The sequence below is a fragment of the Pezoporus occidentalis genome, unplaced genomic scaffold (genome assembly GCF_034315485.1).
Source record: "Pezoporus occidentalis ecotype Australia unplaced genomic scaffold, CSIRO_AGI_Poc_V1 ctg47, whole genome shotgun sequence".
Lineage (NCBI taxonomy): Eukaryota > Metazoa > Chordata > Aves > Psittaciformes > Psittacidae > Pezoporus > Pezoporus occidentalis.
The window spans coordinates 3011843-3036203 of NW_026915802.1; the positions used below are offsets into that span (position 1 = coordinate 3011843).

General features: G+C 37.8%; 1 protein-coding gene across 3 annotated transcripts in view; it reads right to left on the reverse strand.

Annotated features, from left to right (window-relative positions):
• Positions 1–6425: 6425 nt before the first annotated feature.
• SEL1L (SEL1L adaptor subunit of SYVN1 ubiquitin ligase) overlaps positions 6426–24361 on the reverse strand; it is a 38781-nt gene continuing 20845 nt past the window's right edge. Inside the window, exons 9-21 of one of the 3 annotated variants that reach the window (XM_062636213.1) lie at positions 23657–23738; positions 23183–23337; positions 22382–22438; positions 21279–21347; positions 19977–20054; positions 19182–19244; positions 18642–18729; positions 18213–18361; positions 17509–17674; positions 15817–15888; positions 14537–14709; positions 10825–10953; positions 6426–10424 (exon numbers count right to left, since the gene is read on the reverse strand). In XM_062636213.1, the coding sequence (XP_062492197.1) occupies positions 10221–10424; positions 10825–10953; positions 14537–14709; positions 15817–15888; positions 17509–17674; positions 18213–18361; positions 18642–18729; positions 19182–19244; positions 19977–20054; positions 21279–21347; positions 22382–22438; positions 23183–23337; positions 23657–23738 (1485 nt within the window). In that variant the 3' untranslated portion in view covers positions 6426–10220. Of the gene's footprint in view, positions 10425–10824; positions 10954–12838; positions 12869–14536; positions 14710–15816; positions 15892–17508; positions 17675–18212; positions 18362–18641; positions 18730–19181; positions 19245–19976; positions 20055–21278; positions 21348–22381; positions 22439–23182; positions 23338–23656; positions 23739–24361 lie in introns of those variants that run through there. The other 2 variants (XM_062636212.1, XM_062636214.1) reach the window with 2 other exon arrangements.

Genomic DNA, 24361 nt, shown 5'->3' on the forward strand with positions numbered 1-24361 from the left:
AAGGTGCTTGGTGACAGCCAGCATGGCTTCACTAAGGGGAAATCCTGCCTGACCAATTTGGTGGCTTTCTATGATGGAGCTACAGAACTGATGGACAGGGGTAGAGCAGTTGATGTCATCTACCTGGACTTGTGTAAAGCGTTCAACACTGTCCCACACAACATCCTTGTCTCTAAATTGGAGGGACATCAATTTGGTGGACGGACCACTCGGTGGATAAAGAACTGGCTGGATGGCCGCACGCAAAGAGTTGTGGTCAATGGCTCAAAGTCCAGCTGGAGACCAGTAACGAGTGGCGTCCCTCAGGGATCGGTGTTGGGACTGGTCTTGTTTAATATCTTTATTGCTGACATGGACAGTGGGATTGAGTGCGCCCTCAGCAAGTTTGCCGATGATGCCAAGCTGTGTGGTTCGGTTGATACCCTGGAGGGAAGGAATGCCCTCCAGAGGGACCTTGACACCCTTGTGAGGTGGGCTGATGCCAACCTCATGAAGTTTAACCATGCCAAGTGCAAGGTCCTACACCTGGGTCGGAGCAATCCCAGGCACAGCTACAGGTTGGGCAGAGAAGAGATTCAGAGCAGCCCTGCAGAGAAGGACTTGGGGGTGCTGGTTGATGAGACAATGAACATGAGCCGGCAGTGTGTGCTTGCAGCCCAGAAAGCCAACCGTATCCTGGGCTGCATCAAAAGGAGCGTGACCAGCAGGTCGAAGGAGGTGATCCTGCCCCTCTACTCTGCTCTTGTGAGACCTCACCTGGAGTATTGTGTGCAGTTCTGGTGTCCTCAACATAAAAAGGACATGGAACTGTTGGAACAAGTCCAGAGGAGGGCCACGAGGATGATCAGGGGACTGGAGCACCTCCCATATGAAGACAGGCTGAGAAAGTTGGGGCTGTTCAGCCTGGAGAAGAGAAGGCTGCGTGGAGACCTCATAGCAGCCTTCCAGTATCTGAAGTTAAAACTTAAACAGGGGAAGTTTAGATTGGATATAAGGAGGAAATTCTTTCCTGTTAAGGTGGTGAGGCACTGGAATAGGTTTCCCAGGGAGGCTGTGAATGCTCCATCCCTGTCAGTGTTCAAGGCCAGGTTGGACGAGGCCTTGGGTGAGATGGTTTAGTGTGAGGTGTCCCTGCCCGTGGCAGGGGGGTTGGAACTAGATGATCTTAAGGTCCTTTCCAACCCTAACTATTCTATGATTCTAATATAGCCAAGCCTGAAAGATCATACTTCAGGAGAGATTTATGTAACTGTATGTCTCACTTATGGCAAGACTAGTTTAAAATCTATAGCTCTGGGAAAAGGCACTGTTTGCAGCGTGGTAGGCTGTCAATCTTTCCTATTCATAGGCTGGGTATTTTCTCCGAGGACAGCAATTGCTCAAGTGTCCAGACTTTGCCATGTAACAGCAAACCAAACCATTCAGTAGCTGCAGAGCATGTTCAGCCTGTGATTTGACCAAGTGAAGTATTTGTAGAATAGCAGTGCTAGGGGTGTTACGGTTAGTGGAGAAATCTGGAAGTACCAAATGCTTAATACAAGCAGCACAGGGAGAGATAGAGGCTTAATGTGTTCATTTATATAACTTGAAAACTTCCTTTTCTGTATCTGCAAAAAGTCTGTGATTTAACCTCTAGAAATCCAGAGGAGACAGTGGAAACATATTTTATTTGTATTTGGATAAGGAATAGCTTTTTGAATTGACAGTCTATCTATTGTTCTAACACCTTTCACAGTACCAAAGAGAGAGCTAATGGGATTTGAAAAGGGGATTTATTTTTTAGGTTACTTTTCTGTTCATTTTCAGTATTTACCATAAGAGTTCTTCAGTTCTCAGGCAAGGTATTATTTGCCAACTGTTTAGTCTATAAAAGCTCTGTTTTATGATGCTGAACTGGTATCACCAGAAACAGTTAAAAGTATTTCCTGTCAATCCATCTTTTGGACCTGAGCTAAGAATGACAAACGTAGTGAAACACAAACTTTTGGGAGCCTGCAAACTCAATGTAATAATTAGGCCCCAAACCAAAACAGTAATAGAAAGAAATGTTACATGTGCAAACTAAATATTTTTTTTTTTTTAATCTCTATGGAGCTTTTCACTGAATACGCAAGATAGCAGAGTAGGCAAACATAGTTTATATGCAGCATTTGCTGAAATCATTTGTTAGTTGAGAGATAATATCTTAATGAAGAAACCCCTCTTTCCTTCTCTCTTTTGAGAACTTTTTACCTACTTGCACCCTTTGCCTTCCATAATGATCAGACTTCTATTAGGAAAGTCATTAAGGCTGTTTGTTTAGGAAAGGGGCAGAAAAAGCCAACACAGCTGTGTGCAGTGAGATCACATTTATCTCACTGGGGCTGGATTCTTTTACTATAGCCACCTCCCTTCTGTGCAGTGTTTCCCAGATTTCAACAATCAAGTCAGATTCAAAATTATTTGTAAAATATATAAAATCCTTTAGTTACCCAGTTACAGTTGCACATGTAACATTACACTCTGGATTCCACAATATATATCATTTTGGTATGCATATTTTGGTGTGGCGGTTCTTCCTGATAGGACTGTCCAGTCCTATAAGCAATATAATGAAAACTAGAGATGGAACTAAATACGACTGGAAAAGAATTAATTCAAGGCCTCTTGATTTCACAGCATCAGTAACACAGGTAATCAACTACTGGAAAAACTTACCAAACATGTAGATTTTCAGGACATTAGTCTAAAAATTCAAAGTTGGATGAGTCTCTAAAGAATATCCTATTTATAATCCAAAGCCTTAATCTGAAACGTGCCACAGTTTTAACATCAGCTATAATAATGACTTGAAGTCCATGAAGTGTATTTGATACTTTTGTTTTCACACATCCATTTTTAATACTAGTAATGCAAGCCAGCTCTTCCTCTAACATCATTTTCAAATAGACCTGGGAAATCTTATTTAGAAGCACCTCCAATGCCATTAATGGAATTTCAGTATATAGCAAAGTCCAGAGCCTACCAACTTTAGGATTCCACAAAAAGGAATACCGTAAAATATTGTAAAATACAATTTTCAAATTATTTGGATAGCTCAAATATTTCATCAGATGGTCTCATCGAAAATGTGATTTTAAAAGACTCTTCATCACCTGTTGCTAAGCACTTTCCCTTGCTTTAGTGGGAGTTTGTAGTCTAAGAAAATGTGGATTTAACTTTGCTAAAGAGCCACTGTCCTGGAAGCTGTGCCCAACTGTATTTTGCATATTTTATCTGTACATAATATTCTAAAAGATGTTGCAAGACAGACCAGGATGGCAGCAAGTTGATGGACATACATATTAAAAACCCTTTAACAGTCCAGGGAAGGTAATTCTTTACAGGGTCTTTCCAGAAGCTACAGTGATTTTTAATTTTGGACTTTTGCTCTGCAAATATGAGAAATAAGAGCACTGAATTATTTAATTTCAGTAAGTTTCTGAAGCTCCTGAAACCACTCTTTTCTCTCACAGTACATATGCATGTGTGTGCACATATATATGTGCTCCCATAATGTAACAATGACTGAAACTGCGTTATTTCTTTCATGATTGCTGAGGCCTGAAATGCTTTTAGCAACTCCATTTGAGTCACCGTTTGATATCTACTGCCCCATTGTGGCTGAAAACACACAGACCAGGCACAAATTTTTCTGCCTGCAAAAGCAAGTAATTAGAAGCAACAAAAAGAGAAAAAAAATTGCATGAATATTGTACAGAAATAGTCACATTCATAAATAACAGATGGGAACTGGAACATCGAATTCTACAGTACAGTTTATGCCCATGTTTAGGAGGAAGGATGAAGAAAAACAAGCATAGAAACAAAATAATAAGCAAATACAGAAAATGCCTGATATAATTGGAATAACAGAATAAAGTGTTTTCTGACACAGAAATTAATCTTCTTCCAAGTTATTTTCAAAAATCTGGGAATGAAAGCCCCTGTTATGTGGAAAGCCCCAGAAGCTGGGTAGCTAAGAAATAAAAATGTGAACAACATACCCCTTAAAGTGGAGGTCTGCCTGAAATACTGATGCACTCAGAAAAAGCTTACCAGAACAATTGGCAGTGGCACTGATACCTTTTGGGGAAAAACATTGTCTGAAACTCACTACAGAATTCAGCTGCTGTGCTGTGGGAGTTAAATCACATTTACCTTTTCCTACCTGAAATGCAAGTACAACAGTGCTCCATGACCACTCATGTTTCTTTCTGAAAATGAAAGTTAAGACTAGATGTTAAAGCAACCATGCCAAGAGCAAGGTCCTACACCTGGGTCGGAGCAATCCCAAGCACAGCTACAGGTTGGGCAAAGAAGAGATTCAGAGCAGCCCTGCGGAGAAGGACTTGGGGGTGTTGGTCGATGAGAAAATGAACATGAGCCAGCTTCAGTGTGCCCTTGCAGCCCAGAAAGCCAACCGTATCCTGGGCTGCATCAAAAGGAACGTGACCAGCAGGTCGAAGGAGGTGATCCTGCACCTCTGCTCATGTGAGACCTCACTTGGAATATTGTGTGCAGTTCTGGTGTCCTCAACATAAAAAGGACATGGAACTGTTGGAACAAGTCCAGAGGAGGGCCACGAGGATGATCAGGGGACTGCAACACCTCCCGTATGAAGATAGGCTGAGAAAGTTGGGGCTGTTCAGCCTGGAGAAGAGAAGGCTGCGTGGAGACCTCATAGCAGCCTTCCAGTATCTGAAGGGGGCCTGTGAGGATGCTGGGGAGGAACTCTTCATTAGGGACTGTGGTGACAGGACAAGGGGTAATGGGTTCAAACTTAAACAGGGGAAATTTAGACTGGATATAAGGAGGAAATTCTTTAATGTTAGGGTGGTGAGGCACTGGAATGGGTTGCCCAGGGAGGTTGTGAATGCTCCATCCCTGGCGGTGTTCAAGGCCAGGCTGGACAGAGCCTTGGGTGAGATGGTTTATTGTGAAGTGTCCCTGCCCATAGCAGGGGGGGTGGAACTGGATGATCTTAAGGTCCTTTCTAACCCTAACTATTCTATGATTCTTACCTGGAATGATGGTACACCTCCTTCAACTTAGCTTCAGAAAAAGTCATTTACAGTCTCATGATTTTTTGGTGTTTTTTTTTTGCAACAAATAGAGTGACTTCTTCCTCAATAATTTTTTATAAACATAGGAATTGAAATCAGGATTCAGAAATGCCATTAAGCAAATGATCATTTAGAGATGAGGAAGAACATTTTGGTATTATACCAAGTAACACTTTCTAATGGATCAGGTGTCACAGGTTTACAAACTACACTTTCTATTAATATTTTCATTTTACTAGAAGTGTTTTAGTCTTAGACTGAGAAGAAAGCAGTGTAAAAACCAACCAAGCCAGGAAACCAAACCAAATATACTGGGTTTTGATGAGCATTATTCAGTGGCTCTTTATTAAAAAACAAACACCCCCCATCTCCCTCCCCTTCTCCCCCCCAAAAAATAAAAATCCAAAGACAAAAACCCCCAAACCAGACAAATCCAGCACTCCCCCCACTTTCACAGCTGTGTATATACTTGGTACTCTGCCTCCACCACAGAAAACAACTCCCTATCAATAACAGGCTACAAGCAAAATAGGGTATTTACTCTTCTGACCTTGAACACATCGCATCTCAAGCCAGAGGCTCTTTTGCAAGGTGAGGGATGGTCTCACTAATCTTCAGCTATGTCAGTCAGACCCAGGCTGGTTTTAGCACCAGCAGTTTTTTCCTGCCTGCACCAGTTGACAATGTGGGGAGCCTCCAGATACTTCAGAAAACTATGTAACTCGGGCTGTTCACCTATTGATGCCTTCCGTAGCTGTTATCATTGCTCCTTCACCCTCCATACTTTCCTTCTCCCCAGTTGTTTTCTTCCAAATTAATAAGCACATTGGAAAGCAAATCAACATAATAAATTTATGAGGGAGGGATCCAAGTGTCCACAAGTGGAGCATGAAGGGATGAGTAGGTTGAAAAAGGTCTAAAAAGTGAGCAAATGTGTCTACTTGGAGCAGTGCCTCTCCCAGTATCTGTTTCTAGTCACTGTATTTTCCTTGTATTATGACTGAAAATGCAATAGTAATCCTCAGGATACAGGTCACTGTTCTCAAACCACACAGCAGCTCTGGGTCTGCCACACACAGCATGGACACCGTATACACTGAAGAAAGGGTCACACATGCACACATATACAGAGGGCAAGTTTCTTAGCACAACTAAAGACAGAATACATAATTTTCTATTCCCCTTTTTGTGCACCTCCAAAATTAACAGATTTATCTTTGAAGAGAAATAGAAGTGTGAGCATCCTTACAGGAATCCGCGATTCATTTAGCAGTGGCGTATCAGTGCCTAAGACTAACAACTGACATCCTTTGTTATCATAACCACTGTGAACACTGATGGTAACCACATAGGTGGTATCTTTATTTCACAAGATTAAAGATACAGTACAAAATGAATCTGTACATCTTTCTATTAACAGAATTTGTTTACACAAATATATTACATTTGACCAGCCTTTATACTGATTTTAAATACAAAATAAATTTACAAAACTCCTACAAGACCCTTTAAAGAACTGCAGCTGATAAAAACAAAGGGCTCCCCCCAATAGTTCCTATTTGCCATATGCATTTGCAGTAGTTCAAATCAAACTAAATCTTTTTAGTTTAATATTCTTTGAAACAAAAATAGAATTTCAGTTCATTGTTGCCTATTAAAAAAGGAAGCAACTTGCAGAGGTGTGTTCCCCTTTTATAGTGTATTCCCCTTTTATAGGCCAAAACTAGCATATAATAGGTGTAAATTAGATAATGCATAGTCTTAAAAGTCCTTTCACAATCCGTGTTCTAACGTTCTCCCAAAAGAATAACATCTGATAGCTGGGTGGTTTTGGTTTTTTCTTAAAGAGCAGCTGACTTACGGAAGATGACTAAAAACTGAGTAAAACTGTCTCATAACAGTTTTATTGGGATGTTTGTATCAAAAGCCTTATCTTCTGTTGCATTGTGCCATGATGGACAATATAAAGCAAAAAAAAACAACCCAAAAGTATTTCAGCAGACAGCTTTGGGACAGGTTTCAGAGTGAAGAACTACAATCCTGTTTTCTCAACAGTTCAGCATTTTTTCAACCAGCAAGTGTATCTGATTAATAATTTGAGATACAGAACAACATTTTCCCCATATCTTTCCACAGTTGTCCTACATATAAAACTCCCACCGACAGCAGTCACTGCTCTGTAACTGTTTCATCCTGGAAAGCATTCAGAAGAGCATGTGTCCAAGAAGGTCAAATAGGCAAGCTTTGGCCTACATTACTACAAAGAATACAATTTTTCCATTCAAAGCATGCTGAACATAACCAGAAAGGCATCTCTTAAATCAAGTTTCCCTTCTAAAATACTTCTGCATATGAACTGCAAGACAACCTGTGTGCTACCAAAAGGGAACAAGTTCTTCACTGCAGTAAACTGAGCAACCCAGCTCCTTTAGGAAAAAAGCTGCTTAATTGAGTGCACAACAAGAAACATATTGCTAGTAAAAGTTAACTACCTTCAAAATGCAGGTTTCAGAACAGAGTAGCAAGGGATTGTCACAAAAATGTAATTCATGTTGGAGATAACCGATTTGAATTTATTAATTTCTTTAATCCCTGAGTTAACTCACCATTACTTACGGTAAGTACCTTTCTACTACTACCACTTCATTCAAATGAATGTCATCTGAAAAATTAGTGGTAATAATTTGGTGGAAGGGAAAAAAGCAGGAGAAAGACTTCCTTATTGCTTCTTCAAAAGGCAGTTCTTTAAAGTGAAATAACTTGCTGAGCTTCAATCGTTTTCTTCTGCTGATTTCTTGGGATGGAAAAATGCATCAGGTTCACTGAAAGTCAGCTATAAGACTGTCACATAGCAGAAATGATGAGAGATTCTCATGTAAATAGGACAGAGCTTGCAGAATTTAGTTCTAGTAGATCAAATCACCAAAGCATTTTAATAATGCAGTAATAAAATTGTTAAGTGTCCTAAGAGACCAATACCAATGAACCAATGTTATTTAACTGAAAAACATTTTCCATATAATCTTTAATTTATTCATGCCAAGCTAAAAAAAAAAAAAAGCTATTAAGTGACAGAGGCAAAAATACTTCAGAGGGAGTGTTCAGAAATCACACATTTTAGAAATGCACCTGGGGAGTGCTGTACACTTTAGACACCAGATTAAAGTTCAATACTGTTCCATTTGCTAATGATGATTAAGACTGAACAAGACATTCTTTATCACATGCTGCAACCCTCTAAATGAAAACGAAAGATTAGTCTTCACAGGACCAGCATAAGCATTCTGAAGTACTGAGAAGTTCTACCTATACTTTAATACTAGTCATCCATGACATTTCAGTTTACAAAAGGGTGTATTGCTAATCTCCCAGACTACAGCTCTATTGTGCAATGGTCTCCTTGCAAATGTACTAGGTATGAAACCATAACAAAATCTCAATTCTAAATAAAGTGAACTGATACATTGTTGCCAATCCACTGGAAAAAGATTTGCATGAAAGGAAGCCCTTAACCCTTTAAGCACAATAGGTTTTTTCATAAATCAGCTAAAGCCTCCTCATTTTCAGTTGTGTTTCATTCAGCTTTAAGACACTAGAGGATTTAATGCTAGTACAGAAACAAGTATTTCACTGCCATTGGTAAATAAGAACAGAAACTTCCTTTTTTGCCTCTAAGCTACTCCCTACTGCTTCCCACCCCCAAATCCTGAAATTATAATTCAGTGAAAATCCTTAGTAAGTGAAGATTCCACTTGCAGTCCAAAAACATCAGTCCACGGGTCATGTTCTTTACATTCATTAAAAGGCCTCTGCAATGACCTGGTGGTTTCAGAAAGCCATAAACCATTAGTCATCTTTCTCTTTGGGTTTTCTTGTTAGAATGGGTCCTCCAGATGGCACAGACAAATGTTATTTTGACTTTCTCATGTATGCCAGGTACAAGAGAGGTTAGAGACAGCCAGAGCATTGATGTAATCTAACATACGATTTTTATCAGTCAGCCAAACTTTGGAGTAGCATCACTGGCATTTAGTAAAGATCTTTTGGGCCCTTTTTTGTAGATGCATTAAACAGATGCATTCATGAGATAGCATATTTTTCCTTGTTGCAGTGCAGATCACTTACAGGATTGCTGAAAATTAAATACAAAACTTCCATCTCTAAAATCAAACAAAAATGTAAGCTAACTCACTGAGATTTCTGGCTCTGTCCTTTCTTCAGTGTCCACAATAATACTGGTGCTTTCTGCAACTCAGACTCAGCCTCTTTGTCAGAGTAAATTTAAATAATTTAGGAACACTACCAATTTGGTTTTATGTTATAAAGTATTGCCAAGTACACAGGCTCCAAAAAAGTTCTAGAAGGATGCAAGATCTGGGCACCATGTGGATAGTTCTCAACTGATGAGCTTTACAGACCCAATCTGTCCCAGTCTGCCTCTGGGCTACATACTGTCTGCTGAGAACTGTCTAGTCTAGTCTAAGGGGAACAGAGGAAAATACTCAAAAAAAAAAAAAAATAATCACAAATAGAGAGTGGTGTGTTTGCTGGCTAGTTTTAGAGAGTTTATAAATAATCCATGTTAAACCACCCATGGCAGCATAAAAGACCAAAGTGTAGGAAATATTAAGAAAATTAAATAAGGATTGTAGAAATACTTGGGATGGAGATCAGAATATAAATTTATACAGCTCTAGTATTTTTAGAGTTTCAATATCATTCAGCTTCTAGGGACCTGAATCGGCCATAAAATTGTTCTTACTTTTGTAGAGGGCAACTGCTATCAAGCAGGCAAAAGCCTTTCATTGCTAGCCTTCTGCTATCTCTAGGAGATGAAAAGGACTCTGAATAAAGAGGAACTAGATACAGCAGGCAACAATTTTGTAGTAGCACTCTTGTGTTTCTATGAAAAAAGCCATAGTGTTATTCCATTGGCACTGAAATAACATTCAAATCAGTTTCAATAGAATTTTCTTATCCCTGAAAAAAGGCAACATTCTAAGCAGCTTTCAGACTTTGTTTTCCTCAGCTTCTTTGCGCCTCTTTTGGGGGAGGGACCATTAATCCAAAGTCCTAAATCACAATGAAAATTGTTCCTTTTGGAAAAATCCAGTTCTTTCACTGAGGCTTTTGTTGCTATTGTGGTGGTTGATGCTCTGGTGGTGGCTCTTGTTGAGGCACAGCTGGCCGCAGTCCTGCTGGTCTGGGAATTGCCTGATGTTGCCTTTGTCTGTAAGCTATAATTGTTCCCAGAAGCAAGGCGATGATGGTCATAAGGTAAAGATCCCACTCAGGCCCCAACAGCTGGTCCATATCAACATGTGAGAATACCTCTCTTATCTAGGAAACAAGAAGCCCACATCATCATGTCAAAGAGCAAGAACGGGAAGTTACTTTGATTTTAAATTTGACTTGTAACATTTTTTTCGCATACAAGTACCACCAGTTGCTATCTGCTTAACTTTAACAGCAGATAGTCATGGGTAAGACCAGAGAAACAAGTTAGGGAAATTCTTGTCAAGGGAAGAACAGCTGTACACATTTCAGTTTTGCACAGCTGCACAAATAAGAAATAGGCATCACAGGTTCAGTAGCTTTCTTAGCAAACAACAACAAAAAACACATCTAAAGTTTTCAGAAGGCTCAAGTTAGACTTCTACTTAAGTAACATTACAAGTCAAGCTTCTTTTAAAATGGAAAACACATTTGATGCCTTTTTTTTTAATTCTGCATAACTTACATTGATTTCTCGTACATATTGCAAGGAATAAATCACTCTAAGCTTGCAAAGCGCTAGGAAGACAGGAACCTGAGCATCTGGGCTTGCTTCAGCTGCCATATCATAGAAACGTTTTGCAAGATGAAGATCCTAAAGTTAAGAAAATACAAAGCTCAATTTTGAAGAACCTGAAAAATTAACCATAAAATATGGAACTTTTACTATAAGCTACTGTATACTGTCATTTGAATGCAAGGTTTTTGGTCAAGTTAAACATCCATTCAGTAAAATTACACCTTTTTTTGAGGTATGTTCACCTTTGACTAGACAAGTAAAGGGAAGGTTTGAGCTGATGCTAGAACTGAAGCTGATAAAGAGATCAGCATTTCCATATTCAACCCATGCACTGTAAACTAAGGCACATATTTAGGTAACCCTGGTACACTATATCATCTCCAACACCACACCAAACATGAAAGACTACGAAAGCACAAGCCATGAAAGAGTACAAAGCAGCAACCCATCCCAGTTATACCAAAGTATGCCTGCTGCATAGCGCAGCTTCTACCCATTTCTGCATATACTCCTAAATTAGATTTCGCTCCTTATCCAAAATAGACATAACTTGCATTACTGAGGGCAGCCTGGCAAGAGCATGAGCACAAACTTCAGGAAGACCTTAAGTTATTGTTCTCTTTTGTGGTAGTTGGAACAAGAAGGTAACTGTAGGAAGAACAGAGGATACATGTACCTGAACAGTTTAACTTTCCTTTTTCTGGGGGGGTTTATTGGCTTCACTTCAGACACATACTGTGCAATGTTATGATACCTGGATATAAATTGCTTATGTTCACTCAGTGATGTGAAGGGCAGGCCTTTGCTAAGACTTACCTCTAGAAGTGTTCCGAGTTGGACACTTAACAGAAATCTCTAGGACTTCATGTCACATGTTCATTTTATAATTTTGTCATGATTATGAAATGCCATAAAGATTTTCTGTTCATTGATACAGTAAAGCTTGGTTCCATAACATGTGGAAATAACAGTATGAAAATCACATTATGTGAGTGAGATGTACTAGCTCACAATTTTAGCATTTTAATTTAATAAAACAACTCTAAATAATCCTTGAGCCTGTAAAGACTGTGTTTTGTACAACTGTTTAAAAGAGTTTCCTTATCTCCTTCATATTGTGGTAGTATCAGTGTAGAAGCAGAATCATGGCTTATTTTATTTTCTAATTAGCAAGTGCTTCATTCTACTTATACACTCTTCACTCTCACTTGACAGTGAGTACTGTTGGAATCTGAGCTTTAACACACAAATGGCACTGAAATACCATGCCAGATCTTAAGAGAAGACCATGAGGAAATTAATTTGTTCTTATTTTGAGCAGTGTATGGAAACAGTCTTCATTCCAGCATGCATGCTCAGGAATTGGACAACCTGAAATCTCACACATGTACACATAGATTGAACCTATGAAATCTATAGAATCTATGAATCTACTGAAATCAAAGATTTCAATCTATGAAAAGTGTGTAACAGTGTACATGTGTGAGATTTCTGAAAGGGCTTAATATTTGGCATTGACCTGGTATGAGTCTGAAAACCAACTATGTACAGGAAATATAGCATAGAATGCTGTATGTAAGAAAGACAATTTATTCAATAAAGAAGAATAAGGTAAAAGCTGTTTGGGAAAAAAACAACCAACCAAAACCCAGTGAAAAAATACCATACTGATGCAGGATTAACCAGAATGAACAGTGACTTGAACGGAAATTGTGCAGGCCACCTTATTGGATCATTCTCCCTAACTTTAGAGGGCCTGTAGTCTTAATGATGTGGACACAGGTGGGGAGGAAGTAAGAGTACAAGTCCCTGCCTTTGACCAACTAAATCCCAATTTGTTAGATACCGTAGTGCTAAAAAATCTTTGTATGTCCCTTCCAGAGGCCTCTAGTGGAAGAGCAGACTTCAGTGGTACGTATCACCTGCTACATCAGGAAGCATGATTTTTTTTAAACTGTCATTTGGTGCTCAAAATTCAACAGTGTCCATTCTGGGAAAAAAAAGCCAAATATTCTTTTGCTTCATTCAAAATTCAGTCCTAGCCTTTTTCAGAATATCCTAAGCCCAGCCTTAGTGTTATTTAGTCAGCCCTAATTCTCCATCCTCTCATCTTACACTTGTAGAGTTTTAGGATGCAGCAAGTGAAGACTTTATACATCCAGAATTACCAGGTCCGGTTTTATACACGGAACTTCCTTGCTTAAACATTCTCAGTGCTTCTTTTCCATATTTATATTAACAATCATCATTTCGGTTTAACTCTGCCTTCAACAGTGGATCTGTATGAGAGGAAGGTATTATTCATCTGCATAAAGCAAGGTTGCACATGCTCATCATGAGCCCTTGTATACTCATTTCAGCTATCTATGCATAGCCATCTCTGCTTCAGGTTGGAGAATACTCTATGCAAATATAGCATCAGGACTCAGGTTTATCAAATTCTTCGCAGTTGAACTGAACATGATGTTACAGTATTTTCAAAATTTCATTATGTGCTCTAAATTGGGCTGTTTTCAAGGCAGAAGCAAAAGAAATGAAAAAAGTCCATGCCTGAAAGGTGTTTTAAAGGTTTTTAAAAAAAAGGTTTTTAAAAAAAAAACCACAACACAAAACATAACACAACACTTGCTTTTAGAAAAGAGTCCTAAAATAAAAACAGAAGATAAGCTTTAGAAATAATGCTGTTTGTGTACTGTATTGTCACTTTTACAGCTAGGTCAGTATGCAGGTTTCAAATGTTGATTGCTTGGTACTCCCAAAGTAACAATATTGACCTTAAGACTTGCCCTTCACTGTTCTGACCTTTTGTCATGAATTTAGGGGAAAACCAACAAAAATGGGTCTTCCAATAGACCGACAATTAAAAGGTACATATACAAAAAACCAAATGTTGAAGCTCACTGGAAATAAGGAAAATGAGACCATTTTTTGCAGTTTCAGGTAACACAGAAGATACTTCTAAATTAATACATAAATTGCATGCCTTAGTTGAACATTAAGGTAGGCTGCTCAAAATTAGTATGCGATTATTAGTTACATTATTTTGACACACACAAGAACATACTGCTTTAGATTGCACAATTTTCACTTAATTCTTGGACAGCAATGCACCATTAGGCTTCCTAAGAGAACCAGATATACTGCTTTCTTTTAGGCAATGTACTTTGCAAAGCGAACTGTGGCCTAGCCTAATTAGAAAAACCATAGCTAATAATCACGTTGTTTGTGCTTATGGCTTGTTACTTGGAAGATGCACAGAACTTGTTTTCAAAACGTCACGGTAGAGAACAAATTAACCAGTGTTTTGGAGGATGAGAGCAATCTTGTGCCAAAATACTCTGAACCTGGAAACTATTGCATTCATTTCATTACACTTCAAAGTCTGGAAAGCATTACTCAAGCCTATGACACTCTTTTTGCCAATCCTCACAATCTTGGGCAAATAGTTTTTCCCTGTCTATGCCTCATTTCTTCACATAGGCAAGTGTGAAGTGGATATACTTACCCATTTGCTACAGGACAACGTATCGGGAGATACGCTAATTCCTACTAAGCGGTTGGTTATACAGTGCTCAAAACCCATTAGTGGTTATGGACTTAATCTAACATTAGTAAATGCGCTGTAAAAAAGCAGACTATCAGCCTACAGTTTACTCACCTGCTTGATGCCCAACCCCTTCTCATGCATGTAGCCCAGATTAAACATTGCTTGAGCACTGTGCTGTTGCTCTGATGCCAGTCGATAATGAATAAATGCAGTTTCATAATCAACATCAGTACCAAAGCCATAAAAATGGTAATCTCCAAGTTTTATTCTTGCAACAGTATATCCTATAAATCAAGAAACAACAAAAAAGATCAGATAGGTAGACAAAGAAAGCCTTGCTAATTTCACAGGAAGCTGCAATAAGGGCTTTAGTATTACTTTTCAGTTTCCACAAATTGTCTCCCTTTTCCCTCTCTCACAGACAGTTTGGTTTTGTTGGGTTGTTTATTTTTAATTTGGTTTAGCTAACCACAACACAACTTCTTTCTATTTTCAGGGAAGTCTTTTCCCCAGTAATCCTACCAATATTTTTACTGCTATTTAGTGGCATCAGTTGAAAAGCTTTGTCATGTTTTTCATAGTCACTTATTACAGAAAAACTTTTGATTTACTATGTGGTCAGTAAGGGCTCCGTTTTTGTTTTTGAAACAGAGGCACTTAAAACTTGAAAAATAAAGTCTCTCATCGTCATTTGGTAATTGAATACTTAACCATTTAATTCTCTCGATTTCTAACTTTCTACTAAAAGCAAAGTAGGTCTGAAGAATTTCAGACAAAATTCTTTGGCTCCATTTACATGATGCACTTGCTCCTAAGTAAAAAGCCAGTAGACAGACAATGAAGATGCACCTGTAAGGAAGTTAGAGACCTCACACTGAGATACTTTATGATTAAGTTTAGTTTTGCTTATTTTAGGATAGGATCACAAGCACCAGAGTTTAAACTTCAGTTTGTTGGATATCAAGACTGCATTCTTCATGACTGAGCTTTGAGTAAGAAATTACATGTGACAAGTACAAAAGTACTCTTCAGGATTTTGGTATCTATTTTCCAAGTGGATTTAATTTTAGAAAAATCAGTGTAAACATTTCTAATGCTGTTTAACACTGCTCTATAATTCTGTATGGAACAGCAAAAGAAACACATTGTACAGCTGTGTTTTAGACCTTTAAATCTTCAGGATCTCAGAACAGCTCAGAACTGCATGCATACTGCAATGGCATTATAGCTGAGAGTGGAACAAAGAACAGCAACTACACTATGTCAAATACAACTAATGTTGAACTGAAGGAGGTAAGCTTTCCCTCCCTCCGTTTCATAAAAAACATGAAAACTAACATTAATGGCTCTACTAAAAATAAAATAATTGGAACTGTGAGGTACAGATATACCTTGAGAAGCTGCTCTATTCCAGTGAAGCAAAGCTCGAGGATAGGTTTCATTTTCTTCTACTATGCTAGCTTCTTCTAGAGGAGAAAGTAATTCAGTTAAATAGGAGCATGGTGTATATACACAATACCAGAAAAAAACCCCAACAACCCTATACTTATAGTCAATCCGCTGAAATGTATTAAAAACTTGAAGTCATCTGTGCTATAGCACAAACAAGATTCAACCCACCTGACACTTACAAAAACTCTTTCATTTATATGGTCTTTCTATGCATCTGCTCACAGAAGAACTAGGAACAAATTGTATTATTTCACCCTGAAATATTCCTTACCAAGTTTCTCTCCCATTCCTGTAGTTGATTCTGAAGCGTACTTGAGGAATGCCAGAAGGTGCAAGTCTTAAGAGTACACAATTTGGGCTCTGAGAAAAGCGCGCTCAAATACAAGGCTAAAGTATAACCTATAGTCTGACCATCTAAACCCCAAGACCAGTCAAGTAAAACAAAGGCTTAAACTCTTTAGCCAGACAGTGAGTGAATATTCTATACAATAGTGCTACAGGTACTTCAGAACAGAAGTTATTTTACTTTTTCATGTCATAAACTGAGAGTTGCTTAAGTATCAAGAGTACAGACAGTTTATAGAATAAATTCTTTATTACATCTTGTTAAGTATGGTTTCAGCTATACTATCTCACAGATGACATATATATTTTCTGTATAAAGTGTATAAAATAATTTTAAATTCATCTCCACTCAAGATGCAGATATATCTGAGTAATCACAATCAGAATTTTAACTCGGGGAAAGAGGTTATTTCTTTGCAGGTATGCATTCCCAGTCAAGATGTAATTGATGTAATTTATCTAAAGGTGAGTCACTAGGGCACTTCTGAAAAACATTAACAGGAAATTAAGGTGTTAAAACAGCTATTGGTGGCTGATAGGCTAATTTTTGTATTAAGATACAAAGCCCTAAAGATGGTAATAGGAGTCCTAAATGCCTGGATTTGGGATCCAGAAAGTTTAAAATACTGGGTTTTGTAGTTTCTAGAAAGATGTCATGTATACTTCCATTATTTCCCTATGACCTCAGACTCTAATAAATCCAAGCTCTATCCACCTAGTTTGCATTAAGAGATCTAGGACAAGTTTTTTCAAGACTAGGAACTAACTGTTCAGCTCTTCATCCCAGTTTCAAGAGCAGTACGAGTAAAGTTACAAAAAACTTCTGGGGAAAGAGGGAGGGAAGAGTGCTGGGAAAAGACATTGCAAGATAAAGAACAAAGAAAACCAAAGCCTGTAGATAAGGCACAGTAAAGGCCAAAAGTAAAACTAATGCAATTCCTACTTTTCCTACTTCACAGATTTAAAATGTTTAGGCTATGCTTAGGAAATCCAGGGAAGAGACCTTTTAGAACTGTGCAAGCTTCTAAAGCATTCTCTCCCTATCCCATTTTTAAATCCTGTAAATCAGAATGTAAGTGTATTCTAACTTTTAGGCCAGAAAGCTGTCCTTAGAGGTGAAAGTTAAAACTGACTGCTTTCCAGTGTGAAGAGCAAGCAAGAGGACAAGAATCTCACTGAAGTTCTAACTGAACGAGAGCAATTGTATCTTCAAGCATCCTAGCACTCTACTAAATAGGCTACTGCAGGCCAACTCCAGAAAAAATTCAGTAGATTCAGGTCCTTACTCTGGTCAAATATGAAAGCAGCATTGCTTTGTGCAACTTCATAGCCTTGTTCTGCCAGAAGAAGATACTGAACCACAGCAGAATTTGAATCACCATCTTTATAGCTGTTGTAGGCAGTCATAAGTCTTTCAGACCAACGTCCCCGTTCGCATACGTTCTTAAACAACTGCAGGGGAATAAAACAAATGAGGGAGAAAAGTGGTTGTTAGGAACTTCAGAAATTTAGGTTTCACAAGAGGTCAACCTTTAACATTCAAATGCCTGTTCAAAATACTCACATTCCTCAGAAAAACTTGATAGATTAATTCACTGCTTAAGACAGGCTTACTTCAAGATGCAGGTTACTAAGCAAACACATGCCAAGATTCAGATGCTTACTGAGAATTAAGATGAGCTTTTCTGTTAAACACCTGCTTAAATGAAGAATTTGGTACTTACTGATATTTACTTCGTATTACATTCTTTTGATTTTCTTTGAAGTTAATAAAGCAAATACAAACTTGCCATATCAACATATGAAAATAAAGATTTTTCTCGTGAGATACATAGGAGTTTGATAATATATGCCTTTGCCTTTTGTTAGCCCTGGCTCTACAGTCACCAGTGGGTTTTAGCCAGGACAGATTTCCTACACAAGCTGACGTGGTTATATCCAACTTTCTTCAAGCCAGTATTATTTGACCCTTATAAATGGATGACCTTACCTCAACAGCAGTATGACAGGATCGCATCACTCCAGTGCCAGTAGCATGCATCTGAGCCAGATTATAAAATGCAAGAATATGGCCACCCTGGGAGGCCAAGTTGAAATACTTCAAGGCTTGTTTATAGTCTCTCTTTACTCCAATGCCATCTAAAAGGAAGAGTAAGTCATTGCTATTAATTCCTCTTGAAAAGCAAAATTGTATGAAATACAGTATGTACTTAGTCTTTACAATTATTAAAGAAAAATACTGTGAAAGTGTTGGAAAAAACAATAAAATATAAAGTCAATCTAGTCAGACCACTCTACAGGTGGTACACACACACACACACACACACACACACACACACACTTCTAATGCCACCTAGTGAACAGTTACTGAAAGGGCAGATGCTCAGACCTGACAAACCATGACTTTGATGCCACTTACTGTAATACATGGAACCTAGTTGAAGCTGCCCATCAACCCATCCCTGTTCTGCAGCCTTCTGGAAATACTTCAGTGCTAGCTCATAGTTCTGCAGGAAGATTTGGTCCACTCATTAGAGCCTTGCAATACACCACAATTTACATAAAGACAGACCTAAATAGGCGTGTATGCATATGTAAGGATAGATATGTATTACAGAAAAAAAATTACAGCAAGATGTTCTATTCACCTGGTCAAAAATAGGAAACAAAAATTGAAACACCCTACAATGATACTGGCATGTCTCAAGTCTGTAGTTATCTCAAAACTGGAATACAGAATTGCTATCAATAGTTATGCGTCACAGAACGGGTGCCCTGTTCTGTTTCTGGAGCAGTCATTTAACTTACTTTCTCAGCTTTGGGCTAATACAACTTTTGAGTATCTGTTCACATAGCTAAATATAAAACACTTGACAAGAAACCTTCTCACGGGATAAGCTACAAGGTGCATGAACTAATTAAAAAATTCAAAGTGTTCCTCCAATCAAAGATGACTTACCACTGGAACACCTCTTCCATAAAGGTAAGCCATTCCTAATCCACTCTGTCCAACTGGGTTACCCTGAAAACACAGGAAAACACTTCTGCAAAGAAAGGCAAAACCTACAGCTGCATCTTTCAAATTTACCTTTAAAATCATTAAAACAAGCAGTGCTTAAGGTGTATTTGCTTTAACTTTGCTCCTAGGTAATAACAGTTATTTAGGCAGAAAGCATCTTTGGTAACATTTATTCAGTAACTACACAGGTAATGGAAAGGAAAAAGGAAAACTTTCAACGCTAGTTACCAAAGTCTACTGTGCACTTTCAAACTGTCATACGAAATGTATAACCCACGCTCACAGAAAGGTGGGGCATTAATAGCTTATTCTTCTTCAGTTTTTCCAAGTTTGAGAATGTTCCAGATGTTACAGAAGCTCCCAAAACAACTACAGGAAATCTGAGAGTCCATTTCAATTTAAAAGCAGCTGTGACAATACAGCTTCAGATTAATGAAAACTAACACTTAACAGAATGTCAGGCTAGATAGGTGGTCAGTATTTCATACTGATGCCAGCATTCATGACAGTTAAACTCCTTGTACTGAACACAGCTTCCTTAACCACCATGACCACAACTGAAGGCAGTTTCTGACATATTCAGACAAGAAGGGTTTAATTATGCTTTAATCTGGGAAAGAAGTTGGGTGTAGGTATATCCATGCAGAAGTGCACAAAAAGAAGCATTTGCATCATTTCTGAGCTAATCAGCTTTTTAGTACATATGCTGTATTTCTAGCTTAAAAATAATCATACCATATCAGCAGCTTTCTTGAAATACTGAAGAGCTGTTTCATTGCTCTGAGGTACAACATCACTTCCTTCTGAATACATCTGAAAGGGAAAGGTGTTACTGAAGAACAACTGAAGAAGTCAGTTTAGCATGGAGATCATGAACCATCTTCACTTTGCATATGAGTATTAGACTATTCTGACTATTGCATTACTGAAGAGTCATTAAAGACCTTGCCCAGAAGCAGAAAATACATCTGTATACTGCAAAATTCAGATTCAGAGGGTTTAACTGTCAAAATGGAGACAATTTCCCATAAAATTAGAAAGTTTCCATTAAAATACCCTTCATCTTTGAGTTCTACCAGCGTGCAGTAAAGAACACAATCAAGCAAAAATTTTGTGAGATGAGTGGAAGTCAAACTACATTGGCAGTTAAAATAACTCTTGAAAACAACGCAAAAATTAGTTATTAAACCCTGTTCATTTCAGCATTTATTAGATACAAACCACTCAAGCAGTAGAGAAAGCAGAAACCTGCAATTCCTTCTGTTGGGTGCCTTGACCAGCATATTATCTTTTTTCATGCTCTAAGGACATGAATTTTGCATCTCTACTGCAGTGACAGCCTGAAGATTAGCTAGAGCTGCTGCTTACTGCAGCCTAACCTTAAAGTGTACTCAAATAGAGTAATAACGATTTAGCTCCTCAGAGGGTGAAGCTACCCTGCAACCTAGATCTCAGGCAAGTGACCTAAATACCTAAATAGAAGTAAGATATTAACATCACCATTAGCAGCTTGTCTATCATGTTTTATATTAAATAAGGACTTAAATCTGAGAAAACTGAAACAGACTCAAGCTTTGGTTCAGAGTACATGAAGACCCATTGGCAACTCTGACTGAGGTGCCTCAGTTTTCTACAATGAGTAAGAATACAGATGTCTTTCCCCTTTCCTTCCTGAACTTTTTATTTCCCAATAAGCAAAATTTTGACAAACTTTTCTGCCCCACACTGGAGGGCACAGAGGCCTACTCTGAATTTTGAACTCTACCACAGAAAAATGACATTGAGGTATTTAACAATTTGATTATTTTTTTTTTAGATCTAGTTCAAGCACTATTTTGAAAAGACAAAAAATCCTAAAGCAGAAAATTTAGACTAGACATAATAGACTAACAAGAAAATTCAAACCCATAGCAGAATAGAAATGCTTCAAATCCAGCATTCAAGTTTCATATTGCCTGATATCAGAAAGTAGGAAATATTTGTTATTTTTCATTGAAAGACAGCCAATTTGCTTGCTTTTGAGCGTGTTCATCTTACCTTTCCTAGAAAAGCCATGGCATGGGAATTGCCAGCATTAGCTGCTTGATTGAAGTACTCAAATGCTCGCTGTAGGGAAGAAAACAAGAATTTTAGCAACCATGACTATGATTTGAGTACCTTTTCTTGCAAATGGAGCAGAAGCTGTTTGCCAAGTTACCAGGTTCTTCTGGGGACAAGAGTTATGGATCCCACCTAATTTAATATATGTAACAGAGTTCCCCACTTATAATCACAATACTTGGCAGAGGAGAAAAACAATAACAACACCACACAAAACCCACAACAAACAAACAAAACCAAAAAAACAACCCCCCAAAACTCCCACAACTGCTACTATGCACAAGGAACACAGATAAATTTTGTTCCCTTATTGTAGCTCCAAAACCTTCTTTAGAAGAGGACAGATCTGCTAGTTCCTATTCAGTTTTATACAGAGATCAGTTATACTAATTCTGACCCACTGACGATCCCTGAACCCTTCTAGAGCAATCGTTTTAAGGTATTTTAAATGCTACGAGCATTAAATAATTTCTAGTCGATAGCAGAGTTTGCAATAATTATCAGGCCTGCACATCCTCAGTTCTCCATTTTTTCAATACATACTTTAAGAAAAGGTTAACTATTTTAACTTCTATAAGCAGTATGCAGGCTGGCCAACATCAGCAAAAGTTGTTTTCCATGCACACTTAATATCCTTAGTATTGAAACTTGCACTGTTTTACCTGTAGAAGTAAATTATTCTTGCAAGCCACAAACTAGACTATCATTGCTAATGACTGACGATGTGTCATGGAGATACTACTACATGTACAAAAATTCAGCCAGTTTCAAGTAATACTTTATGAAAACCTGGTCTGTATTTCCGACTTCCTCATTTCTAAGATTATTAGTCTAAAACTGATTGTGTAAGAAAATCAGCTCTATGTATTAGTCACATAAAGATTAAATTTTATTGAATGAATTAAATTTTATCAAACAAGACTACTGAAATCATTAAATACCTTACAGTGGCAATTAAAACACTTTTGCTTCACTGTCTCAGCTATACTTTTTCGCTCTCCACCATGGGTAATATGTATAAAAATATACAGAAAGGGTACCTGATGATTTTGCTCTACTCCTCTTCCACCGTGTAAGTGCAACTGTCCAAGGCCAACCTAAAAATAAATTTTACATTGCAAATAATTAACTTGTCTTTAGGGATTTTCTTTTCCATTAATACACATACCAGTGAGCTAATTAAATACACAGACTGTATCAGACTTAAAAATGCCACAAAGTCTGAAGGCATAGATTTGCTTCATTAACTACAGTAGAGGCCCATTTTTCCACATTAGCCTAAGCAGACATTTAGCCTAGATAAAAGTGACATGACTAGATACAAAATAATTATAGGTCATTTGAATTCTGCCTACCTAATTCTTAAGTCATATATGATATGTCACAACTTCAATTGTGACAATTTGCCTGTATTAGTGTCCTCCCCTTCTGCACTGTGTCTAGAAGAGGGCCAGCCTGCAGCATGCAGAAGTCATGTAAGAACAGATACAGCAAGATACTGAGGTCCCCTGACAGGGCCAGTTCTTCCTCCACAACACCTAAGCTATCCTTAAATTACTCTGGCTGGTTTCTAGTGAAAGCCAAGATTCTTTTTCCCAAGATACTAAAGCTGTAATGTTTTGAATTTATTTTCCACAAAGAAAATCCATATTCTATTCAAGCTCTACTTTAAACACACTAAGATATAAGCGTCTTCTCATAAAAACTAAACAGGAAATAGCAAACAGGTTGATGTAGGAGGAAGAAAAAAAACTAAAGCTTCAATGACTTCCCATATTTCATAAAACTGTTTCTGTAGTTCTTGACAACCTCTGCATGTCATCGTGTGAACTTAATCTTACCTGTGCTTGCACATCTCCTTTCTCTGCTAAAAACTGGTAATACTGAATCAAGTCATCTTCTAGCATACCACTTGCCATTCCTGGATTTTCTACTTCATCTGCTAAGCGAATTCGCTGAACTACCGTGCCACCAGTCAAAGAAATGTCACTAGCAACTGGAAAACAAGTAAGAAATTTTCAGTTTTGTTCAATACAAATATTACACTCCTACTTAGTAAAAACAGATCTCTACAGAGCTTCAGACTGTTATGTGGAATTAATTACTTTCACATTCTCTAAGAATTAAAGACATTTCAATAGATAAGAGATTAAAATAGCATATCATGACTCAGAGCCAAACAGGTAAGTTGTTTAATAGCAGGAATTCTCTATTTTTATACTATCAGTGTTGACAGTACTTATAGTATCTTCTAGGTGAATGATATAAAAATACAGATAAAAGTTGAGAATGTTAGCAGAGTAACAAGCTTTTACCATGATTAGCTACAAGTCGGTAGTGAGTGAGAGCAGATTCACAACTTGGAAGGACTCCTATCCCAACCCAGTACCGGTAACCCTAGAAAGGAAAATATAAAAATAAGGGACTACCGGTTATTTGACAACATATTGCTTGCCAGCTTACTAACTTTTTTAACCTCACTTGAGCAAGATTTGACGACACAATAATAGGCAAAACAAAAGCCACAAGTCCATTGTATCTGTATTAAAAGCAACTGACTGATAAAGTTTAAGCATAGCCAAGATACTTCAGATATCACTCAGGATAAAGCAAATAACCAGAATGATACTTACGGATGAAAACCTAAAGCCTTTTACTTACACATGTTATGCTTTATTTTCAAATCTCACAATACTAATTATATTAATATACATAATTATATAAAAGATCTTATATATAAAGATCTTTTGTAAAGATTTCTGGCTTTCACAATTCTCATTAGCCTATAAAGATTAAAAATCTGACACTTCTGCTTTAAGTCAAGAGATGCAAACATGGTCCATCTAAATTCATAGTGGTATACAGTTTAAAATAAGCAGACTTTTCCTTAAGTTAACAAGGAATAACAGGAAGGAGACTATTGCCCATGCAATGCAAACATCATGATCTAACATCTGGACAGTGTATTCACATGACTGTAAACCTTACATCAAAAATTTAAGATTACAAAAAAGTTTGTG